Raw genomic sequence first — 12038 nt, 5'->3', positions numbered from 1 at the left:
AAAAAAATAAGTAAATTTGTTAATAATTAATTTTCTACTTGAATAAATTAATTTTCTTCTAGCCTACTATATTCTGTATTTGTATACCAAGCATACAAAGAAAAGTAAAAACAATATCTGCCCTCAAAGATCTCGCAGTGTAATGGGATAGATATAATGCAAACAATTATGTACAAATAAGATATACACAGGAGGGAGATAGATGAAGATTTCATATTGAAGATGAGATTTAATCTGGGACTTGAAATGTATCCAGAGAAACCAGGAAACAGAGAAGAGGAGAGAGATAATTTCAGGTATGGGAGAAAGGTATAGAAAATGTCCAGAACTGGGAATTTGAATGTCTTGCTCAGAGAACAAGGAGTCCATGGTATTGTATTATAGTGAAAGTGGCAAGGATTAAGCTGTAAGGAGTTTCTAAAGGTATGATGGGGTCCTGGAAACCATCAGAAAAAAAATATTCCAAATCACAAATGGTAAGAGATACAAATGAAAAGTATTATAAAGTTCAATTTCAAACTGATCAGTTCCCCAAAACAAAGGGAAAAAAGGAGTGGAATTTGTTCTTCTGGAAATTTAAATTATGTACTATTATTAATTTGGAAATACCCTTTGACCTAGAAACCCACTACTAATCTTATATCTACAAAAAAATTGGAAAAAAGTGGAAAAGAAGCCATATTTACAAAAATATGTACAGCAGGGGTAGCTAGGTGGCATACTAGATAGAGCATCGAATCTGGAGTCAGGATGACCTCAGACACTTAATAATTACCTGGCTGTGTGACTTTGGTCATGTAATTTAACCCCATTGCTTTGCAAAAACAAAAACAAAACATGTACAATAATTGCTTTATATGTCTATAAATATCATTTGGAAAACATACCTTTACAAATTGGACAAGGCCTGGACTTAAAATAATAAGATATTTTTCCCAGAGATATAAAAGGAAAACAACTTTCAAATACTTAAGAACACTGATCGATCCATGACTAACCCTGACTCCAAAAGATTGGTAGTGGACCATACCAGGGAGTTTTGGAAAGAAACCATGAAAATTAGCTATGGTGTCACCCTTTATGTATAAATCTTGTACCCATTTTGGCTTTATTTTGGTATAGGGTGTGAGATGTGGGTCTACGCCTAATTTTTGCTGTACTATTTTTTGTTTCCCAAACATTTTTTTTTATCAAATACTGAGTTCTTATCCTAGAAGCTGATATCTTTGGGTTTGCCAAAAAAGTAAATTATTATAGTCAGTTACTACTGTTTATTTTGATCTTATCCTAATTCACTGATCTATTACTATGTACCTGAACTAGTATCTGGCAGTTTGGATGACTGCTGCTCTGTAGTATAGTTTTAGATCTGATAGAGCTAGACCACCTTCCTTTACATTTTTTTCATTAGATCCCTTGTGTAGATGAACTTTTGTTTCTCCAGATGAATGTTTTTACTATTTTTTCTAGCCTGTTAAAATAGTTATTTGGTAGTTTTATTGGTTGGCACTGAAGAAGTAATTTAATTTGTGCAGAATTGTCATTTTTATTATATCAACTCAACCTAACCATGAGCAATTGACATTTTTCCAATTTCTTATATCAGACTTTATTTGGGTGAGAAGTGCTTTATAATTGTGTTCATACAGCTTCTGGATTTGTCTTGGGAAGTAAATTCCCAAGTATTTAATGCTGTCCACGATTGCTTTAAGTGGAATTTTCTATCTCACTCTTGGGTTTGTTGTTCATATATAGGAATGCTGATGATTTATGTGGATTTATTTTATAATCTGCTACTTTGCTGAATTTGTAGATCATTTCAAGGAGTTTTAAATATTATTTTTTCATGTTCCGTAAGTACCTCATGATATCACCTACAAAGAGAGAAAGCTTTAATAGATTATATAAATTAATAGACTAAGAAATGCTCTATCAAATCTAGGGAAAGCAGACATATTTATGACCAAATATGAAATAGAATGCATTATAAACTGCAAAATGAATGATTTTGACTATATTAAATTTTAAAAAGTTTTAGCACTAATCAAATCAATATTTTCAAAATTAGAAGGAAAACAGAAATTTGGGAAACAGTCTTCACAGCTAGGAGTTCTGAAAAAAGGGCTCATTTCTAAAATATACAGAGAACTACATCAAATTTCTAAAGATGCAAGTCATTCCCCAACTGATAAATGGTCAAAGGATATGAAAAGAAAGTTTTCAAATGAAGAAATGAAAGCCATATATAATCATATAAAAATGTTCCAAATCATTATTGATTAGAGAAATGCAAATTAAAACAAGAATAAGGTATCATCTCACACCTATTAGATTAGCCAAGATTCTCTTGTATTCATTTTCTTATCATTTTCTGGCTTCTACTTCAAGAGTTAAGATAGATAATGCCAACACTTTTTTTAAGGGAGCAAAAAAAACTTTGGAAGAAGTTAACTTGAATGGAGATAATAGTCTCCATCATGATTCTGCTACACTAGAGACTTTAGAGAAATTTTCCCTTTCAGTGAGTTGGTTGAGCTGAGGTCTCTCACTCCCAATGGAAGAATGGTGTCAACATGCATTATTTAATATATATTCTTTTACATATAATTTCTAAGATTTGCTTTTATTTAAATAGATAGGTTAATGTTCTATTTTCTTTGTGTGTTCATTGTGAAAGTGGTATGTCATGGGATGGATGCTAAACTGTGTATATAGATTTTGAGATATACTCTTCCCCATTAAATAATAGAAATCAAAATTGTAGCTTGAACCTGAAAACTAAATCCTTTAAACTAATAATATTTAAGAGCCCAGACATGTTTAATTCTAGCCTGATACCCCTGTCTTAGAAGATGAGTGACTAAGCTTCCAGACCCAAATCCTACTTCCCCTCAAGTAAGGTATCAAAGTTCTCCCTAGAAAAAAGTGTGTGTGGGGGGACAAGATGCTAGGGATGTATCTATTCCTGCTCAGGACAGTTGTAACAACATACTTATAATGATGAACATAATAATATATTTGATATAAATGGAAGATAATTTCAGAGGAATACCCCCCCCCAAATATATAAGCTTAAATATCATGAATAACCAAAGAGTTTGTATTTAATGGAAAAGAATCAAGAAAAAAGTTTTACAGTTCATTAAACTAAAAATTAATACAACTTAAATCAAGTAACAATTGGCAAATTTCTACTTCAAAAAGAAAATTTTCATTCCTCATATTTTCAGAATTGTTTTGAACAGGCAGAGTGCTTTCTTTCCTTCCTTGCAAAATGGACTGAAAACAAAACAAATCAAAAAAAAGCTCCATAATATATATACATATTTGTAATTGCAGGATTTTTTTTACAGATGAAGAAATTCAGTTATAGAGAGATGAAGTGCCTTGCTTAAAGTCACCTCAACCTAGCTAATGACAGAAATGTCATTTAAACAAAGTTCATGATCCAATGTCCTTTATACATTTAACTGTGTTTAGACTGATTCCTTTATTCAATTGCCTTAGGTTGAAGAAGTTCTGGGATTATATATCTAGTTCTAGACATTCATCTGTACCTTTAAATGATTCCAGGAATCCCAGATTGTAATTTTGTCCATCAACCATCTCCATAGTAAATGCTTCTCTAAAGGTAGAATAGATTTGGATTTCTAAGAAACCATTTGGTTTATTCTAGAGTAGGTTAATTATTTCTTGCTTTTACCAGAGCACAAATAAATCATTTTATTGTTTCCAGAACCCAACTGAGCACTTAAAGGACAGCAGACCATGAATGAGTCAGGAATTTGGCTTGTTTATGAGTACAAAATTATCACTCCATCATCTTTGCCAAGAAAATCCATTGGGTCATATTAAAAATAATATTGAGTAAAAGACATGTCACTGGAAGATGAGCTCCTGAAGCTGAAAAGTTTTCAATATGTTACTAGGGAAGAGCAAATGACAGCTATAAGAATTTCAGGAAGAATGCAGGATACAAGTCAAAGCTCAATGGAAACTCAGACATGGATGTCTAGTCCTGGAAAAAAAATTGATTGTATAAAGATCAATAGTGACAGAAATCTCAGATAGAAGATATATGAACAAAGGTAAGTTGGATCAGATCAAACAGGAGATGAAAAGATGGAAAAATTAAATATTAACACCTTAAGTGACCTTAAATGGAAGAGAATTGGTGAGTTTATTTCAGAAAATTGCTACATATATAATTGTAGATAAGAATCCCTTAAAAGAAATGGAGTTAACTAAGTTCATATATGGCTTCAGATACATAGACAGTAGTTGTGTGACCTTGGGCAAATAACTTAAAATCATTGCTTTGCAAAAATAGAAAAACAAAACATTAGATCATATTAGAAATTCATTACACTTTATTTCTAGAGCCTACTTGAAGAATTTGATGTTAAAGCTTGATGTTAATTTGATGTTAACTCAGTTAATGAAAGGGTGACAAAAATATTACTGAGATATAATTTCATAAATGATCAAATGATATCTGTTTTAATCTAGGGCAAACTGTTCAACATCACAATAATTCTTTGCACAGTTATTTCTTTGGTGAGAACATGCAATGCTGGATGATCTGTGTGTCTCCAATTTCTCACAATTAATGTCAAAGTTCTTTGGTGAGAACTTGAGAATGTCCATGTGTCATTTCTTCTGACTGTCATATGAACATCTGTCTTATATGGATTCTCTCTAAAATATATTTTTTAGAGAGTAGTAACATTCATTTTCTAACCCAATGTTATGTTCCTCTGAATCTGATTTACTTAAAAAAGTTAGTTCAGATTTCTATTTAAAGCATAAGATATTTTAGCTTTTCAAATTGTTTTTTGTAATTTTTAAAAATTAAGGGAAATAACAAGGTTCAAAAGTGTCATTTTGCATATAAAGAGAGGAAAAATAGATCCACAATCTTAATGAGAATAAAGATCTTTCGAATATAACTTGTTAAAGCTTCTCTTTAGCGGAATAGATATGTCAAATTGCAATTGATGAAATCAGTACCTCTTCCTCCACATAAGCAAACATTGTACACATACTGTTTTACAACAAAAGGTAAGATAAGACATTGTTCCTAGTAGTTTATATTCTACTTGTTGAGGTAATGTAGGATATTGAAAATGAAAGATTTCAATATGCTTGGAGAATACATTTCAAGTTGGGTATGTCTCACTGGATGAAAAGGTTATGAAATAAGATTGGAAAGGGAAATTAGAGATAGTTTTTGGATGGCAGACTACATTTTTAGAACATCAAATTCTTCAAGTAGGCTCTAGAAATAAAGTATATTGAATTTCTAATATGATCTAATGTTTGTTTTTTTATTGTTGCAAAGCAATGTTTTTAAGTGACTTGCCCAAGATCACACAACTAGCATCTATGTATCTGAAGCCATATATATGAACTAAAGTCCTCCTGAGTGCTGGTGCTCTATCCACTGCATTACTTTGCTGTCTCCATGAGTAATATTTCTATAGCACTTTAAGACTTGAAAATCAGTTTAAAACTGTTTTTATTTTATGAAAATAACTTGGGAGGGTACCCCAGGTTATTATTGCCATTTTACAAATAAGAGAACTGAGATAAACAGAAGCTAAGTGATTTGTTCAGTAAGTGATTAAGGCTATTTTTTTCTCAGGTCTTCCTGGTTCTAGGTACAGTGATCTATTTGCTATGCAACCAGTTATGATACTGAGTGGTAAAATTTCTTATATTATTTTGACTTTCTTATATTTATATAAAAGTGAATCAGTAGGAGAACAGGCACACTTCTTTCTTATGCCAAAATTCATTTAGGCAATATCTACCCCAGTGCATGTAAAAGGAATGAGGAAATGGATTCTGTACTCTGGAAAGTAAAATTATAGATCTCAAATCCTTCTTATTTACTCTATTTTCTCTGAATTTTCAATATTTCTAAGTAATGTCTCTCCAACTATCTCCCTCTACCTTCTGTATGCCAAAATTAGACCAGTTTTTGTGATTCCCCACAAATTTTCCTTAATTCTCTCAAAGGAATACTGTTTTCAAAACAAATTCACCGGCAATTAAGGAACAAAGATAAAATGCTAAACAAACTTTCAAAGAATGTATAAAATCTTGAGATTACAGAGCCCAGGAATATTATCCAAAGATTTCTTTATAATTCCCTTAAAAGCGAATCACATTCTCTGATCTTGCTTCAATATGGGACTGCATCAAAATGGATGGCAGAAAATAAAAAAGGAGAATCACTGAGAGTAAGTTGAAGTTCAAAGAGAATTAATGAAATGAGAGATATCGACTAAACAAATTGGATGGTAATAAAATTTAAGGAGATTAGAGAAGGCATTAGAAATTAGAACGACATAAGAATTGGTCTAATGTATAAAAATACCCAAATATAAACTTTTATCACTTGGAAAATGCTATTTCTGTTTTATCATATACTGACTATGAAATAAAAAGTCTTTGCACCAGATAACTCCACTTTTTTTGGTTCTAGTGTAAAAGCTTATTTTTTTGTTCAAGTAATAATTTCTATTGGTTCATCAAATCTATTTCATACTGCTTTCCTTTAGATTTTGATTGGGGGAAAATTTATCAGATTTGAAATGTTTTTAATAAATGCAAAGAGGTAACTTGATTAACTTGATTCTCTTATGGTTAGAGTATACCACATGATGCATTGTTGTCACTTGGTCTCTTTGGGTGACCCAGTAGCCCTGTTTGTTTTCAGCAGAGTCATGTATACTGGCTCAATGCTCTCTCTCTCTCTCTTTCTTTCTCTCTCTCTCTCTCTCTCCCTCTCTCTCTCTCTGTCTGTCTTTCACACACACACACACACACACACACACACACACACACACACACACACACAAACCAATAAGCTCCCATGAATGATGAGGAAGACCCACCCTCCCACATCCAGGCAGAAACCTCAAAAAGACTCATTTATGAAGAATTCACTCACATAAAGCAAGCCCTCACAAGAAGGTCAGAAGAAGCAATACAAAGGCACACTCAGGGACTCTTAAGAACTTTGGGGTTGTTGGTTGTTGTGCTTTGCTCTCAAAGAAAATCAAAATGGCATCATTATGTTAGAGTCAAGTTTTAGTGTGTCTGACTATTTGTAATCAGACTAATATGAGCTCACAATGTTCTACTACAGGTTGGTCCTTTGAACATTTTGTGTAGAATCTCTGAATCTTTGCATCTTACACTTTTCTTGAACTACTACAATACTGCTTGGCTCATGGAAATTACTACATTTTCGAATTAGGGTATGCCATGTAGGGCATATGCCAGTTTCTCTTAATCACACAATCATCTACAAAGTTCTTGAGAGTCCTTGAGTGTGCCTTTGTATTGCTTCTTCTGACCTTGTGAGGGCTTGCTTTATGTGAGGTCTTAATAAAAGAGTCTTTTTGGCAAGTGTGTTCAAGCAATAATATTGACAGCCCATTAGAGTAGAGAGCTCTGTAGTAACATTTAAATGTTTGGCAGTTTATTTCAAGAAATGGCCTTAGTGTTCTATTGTGGAATTTTAGAACCTTCCTCAGAAATTCAAATGCATGCAGTTCAGGCACGCTGTTGTAATACTATTTAGCATACAATAATGAGCAGCATGAATGCTCTGTTGAACTTCAGTTTGGTATTTGTTCTAATATCTCTTCTCTTATGTATTCTCTCCTTCAAAGTCTCACAATCCCTGAACTAGCTCCGGCAAATCATTTGTCACTCTCATTATTAATGTATGCATTCCTAGAAAGTATACAACCAAGGTAAGTGAACTTAGCTACAGAATTCAGAATTTCTCCATTTACTGTTACTCATGGTTCCACATACGAATGTTGTGATACTGACTGATGAAGCATTTGTATTTTCCTGAAAACAAACAAACAACAACAACAAAACCATGCACCAAATACTCCCTCCATTTTGGTTGTAGCTTGTAGCCTTTTCAAGTTGAAAAAAAATCCCATGAATGCAGTAGCTGACCTTGATATTCTCTTTGTCCTCATTGAAAGTATTTGACAAAGTGACTGAAAACATCATGCTAAAAAGCATAGGAGCAAACATACTACCTTGATGACTGGGAAATTGTGAGAACATTATCTATTTTTCCAGAGCCATCATGAAATTGACATGCAATTCTGATGGATTTTTCTGGGCAACAAAACTTTGATATAACTTTCTGTAATGCTTTGCAACTGACAGTATGAAAGACTTTGGTTGGATCTAAAAACGTTGTGCTCAAACATCTGTTGACCTCCTGACATTCGTTGGGCAGCAAACACCATATTGATTGTTCCCTGGCCCTTTCTGAGGTCACAATGGTTGTCAGGTAGATGATCAACTTCAGGTGAAGATAAGTTCATTAAGGAAGACTTTGGCAAGTATCTTGCAAGCAATCACTAAGAGAGAGAACCCACTGAAATTTTAACAGGACAGTCTACTAGAGGAAAGCCTTCTCTGTCCATAAACCCTCCAAATTTCAGTCAACTTTTGTATGAATAATGGACCTCCCTTTTAAATTGCAACTGGAATAAAATCAGTGGCAGGTGCTTTGCTACATGAAAAGAATTTGAATGCTTTCTAAATTTCTTTATTGATTGGAACTTCAGCTAGGGAGGGATTGACTTCAACCTGAAGAAAAAGTCAATGAATTGATTATGGTCTGTAGTAGTTCAAGAAAAGTATAAGATGCAAAGATTCAGAGATTCTACACAAAATGTTCAAAGAACCAACCTGTAGTCTGCCTAAATTGCTTATTCAGTGCTGTACCAATTAAACTAGCAAAAAGTTACTTTATATGGTCAGAAAAATTACAACAAAAGGTCAAAAATATTAAGGAAATTAATAAAAAAAAATGTAAAGGAAGATGGCCTAAGCCTAGCAGGTCTAAGATTATTTTGTAAAGTAGCAGTTCTCGGTGTTCGCAGCCGCCGCCGCCGCAGCTCCCAGCGCCAGGGCCGCCTCCCGCTCCGCCAGCCCAGCCGTAGCGAAGGGGGTGTCTAAGGAGAAGTTTTCAGGAACACGGCTCGTGCCAAGCAAACCGCCTGTAAAATCCACCGGTGGTAAAGCCCCCAGGGCGCAGCTCGCCACAAAAGCCGCTCGCAAGCGTGCGCCCTCTACCGGAGGGGTCAAGAAGCCTCACTGCTGCAGGCCGGGTCCTGTGGCTCTCCGTGAAATCAGATGTTATCACAAGTCCGCCGAACTTCTGATTCGTAAACTCCCCTTCCAGCGTCTGGTGCGTGAAATTGCTCAGGACTTCCACACAGATCTGCGCTTCCAGACTGCAGCAATTGGTGCTTTTGCAGGAGGCAAGTGAAGCTTCTCTGGTTGGCCTGTTTGAGGACACCAACCTTTGTGCTATCCACGCCAAACGTGTCACAATCATGCCAAAAGATATCCAGCTAGCACGCCGCATACGTGGAGAACGTGCTAAAATTCCACTATGATGGGAAACATTCTTCATTCTCAAAACAGAAAAAAAAAATCTCTTCTTCTTGTTATTGGTAGTTCTGAACGTTAGATATTTTTTTCCCACGGGGTCAAAAGGTACCTAAGTATATGATTGCGAATGGAAAAATAGGGGACAGAATCAGGTATTGGCAAGTTTTTTTCATTTTCATTTGTGTGTGAATTTTGAATATAAATGCGAGGACATAAAGCATTAATGCGGTCAAAAAAATGTTTCCATGAACAAGTTTCAACCATTCAACTTTATAACAATTATAAATAAACCTGTTAAATTTTTCTGGACAATGCCAGCATTTGGATTTTTTTAAAAAGTAAATTTCTTATTGACGGCAACTAAATGGTGTTTGTATCATTTTTATCATACGGTAGATTCCATCCATTCACTATACTTTTCTAACTGAGTTGTCCTACATGCAAGTACATGTTTTTAATGTTGTCTGTCTTCTGTGCTGTTCCTGTAAGTTTGCTATTAAAATACATTAAACTAAAAAAAAAAATAAAGTAGTAGTTCTCAAAACTGTCTGAGATTGACTAAGAATGAGAGTCATAGATAACTGGAATAGATCAGGTATTAAAGAAACAGTACTAAATAACCTTGGTAATCTACTGTTTGATAAACCAAAAGACTATATTTTCTGCCATAAGAACACGCTCTTTATTTTTTTAGGTTTTTTTTTTTTTTTTGCAAGGCAAATGGGGTTAAGTGGCTTGCCCAAGTCCACACAGCTAGGTAATTATTAAGTGAAGAACACACTCTTTAATAAAAACTGTTGAGAAAACTTGAAAATAGTATTGCAGAAATGGAGATTTAGACCATCATCTCACACCCTACACCAAGATGTGGTCAAAATGAATACAGAATTTAGACATAAAAGGTAATACCATCAGCCAGTTAGAAGAGCAAAGAATAGCTTATCTGTCAGAAAGGGGACGAATTTATGAGCAAAGAAGGGATTGAGAACATTATGAAATGCAAATTGGATAATTTTTACTACATTAAATTAAATCATTTTTTGCACAGATAAAACCAATGCAACCAAGATTTAAAGGAAGGCAGCAATTTTTCAACTAATGTTGCTGATTAGTAAATCATTTCTAAAATATATAGAAACTGAGTCAAATTTATAAGAATACATGTCTTTCCTCAATTGATAAATGGTCAAAAATATGGGCAGGCAATTCTCAGATGAAGAAATAAAAACTATCTCTAAATGCTCTAAATCATTATTGATTAGATAATTACAAATTACATAAAACAACTCTGTTTTATATTCGATTGATCAACATGAAAAAAAAGTAAAAAAATCAATGTTGGATGGGATGTGGGAAAACTGGACCACCAAGGCATTGTTGGTGGAGTAGTAAACTTATCCAACCTTTCTGGAGAACAATTTGGAACTACATTTAAAAGGTAATAAAACTGTGCATATCCTTTTATCTAGCAATATCATTACTAGGTCTGTATTCCATATATATCAAAACAAAGTTTAATAAACCTACATATACAAAAATATTTATAGTAGTTCTTTTCATAGTTGTAAAGAATTAGAAATTGATGGATGCCCCTCAACTGGTTGAATAAATTGTGATATATAAATGAGGAGTACTATTTTTCTGTAAGAAATCATGAGCAGTCAGACCTCAGAAAAATTTGGAAAGACTTGCATGAACTGATGCTGTATGAAGTAAGCAGAACCCAAAGAATATTACATACATTGACAGTTACATTGTGTGATGATCAGGTATGATGGACTTGCTCAACTCAGCACTGCAAGTCAATTGCAAAATATTTGTGATGGAAAATACCATCTACATTCCAAAGTTTACAATTTTCAATTTTTTAAATTTCATTTTGGTTTTGTGTTTTTTTTCCCCTCTCATGGTGTTTCTCTTTTTGTTCTAAGTCTTCTTTCACAACACGATTAATTTGAAAATATGTTTAACATTATGCATATATAACTTATTTTAGGCTATTCTCCATTGGGGTGGGGGTCAGTAAGAAAGAGGGAGCAAAATGTGAACCTCAAAAAGTTAAAAATATGATTGTTGAAAACTATCTTTGCATATACTTGGAAAAATAAATCAATAAATAAAAAAAATCATCTCAAAACTAAATTGATCAATGTATGTGGCAGTTCTATTAGTAGCTTTGGGATTAGAGACCAACGTATTTGTGTAAGGGTAGGTGACTTTTAAGAATCTTTATAATTTTAAACTGGCAGAGTGGGAAAGATAAGGAAAGCTATATAAGATAAGATTATAGAAATAGCAAAAAAAGTATATTTACAGAAAGCTTCAAGATAAATAAAATGCCCTTCTCAAAACAACCCTATGAAGTAACAAGCCTAAACATACCATTATAATCCCCATTTTAAAGATAAGATATTGAACCTTGGGGAGATTAAGTCATCTACCTATGATTTCTCATAAGACTAATAAGTAATTTTTGTTCTAGTTTGTTCTTATTATTGTAAAGTACCATGACATTATGGAGGTAATACTGTGATCCATGTGAGTGAACTGTATTTAGGTGAAGAAGGGCTGTGCAAACTCACAAGTCTCATTTT

At 33.5% G+C, this 12038-nt stretch overlaps 1 protein-coding gene across 1 annotated transcript; it reads left to right on the top strand.

Moving 5' to 3' along the window:
* Window positions 1-7504: 7504 nt before the first annotated feature.
* LOC141498876 (histone H3.3A-like) lies at window positions 7505-9760 on the top strand. The gene is given in 3 exon segments (XM_074201940.1): window positions 7505-7580; window positions 8931-9301; window positions 9303-9760. Coding segments are annotated over 3 exon segments (594 nt in total). The 3' UTR covers window positions 9450-9760.
* The last annotated feature ends 2278 nt before the right edge of the window (window positions 9761-12038 follow it).

Source organism: Macrotis lagotis, chromosome X (assembly GCF_037893015.1).
Source record: "Macrotis lagotis isolate mMagLag1 chromosome X, bilby.v1.9.chrom.fasta, whole genome shotgun sequence".
NCBI lineage: Eukaryota > Metazoa > Chordata > Mammalia > Peramelemorphia > Peramelidae > Macrotis > Macrotis lagotis.
This window is presented reverse-complemented; position numbering and strand designations above follow the sequence as displayed.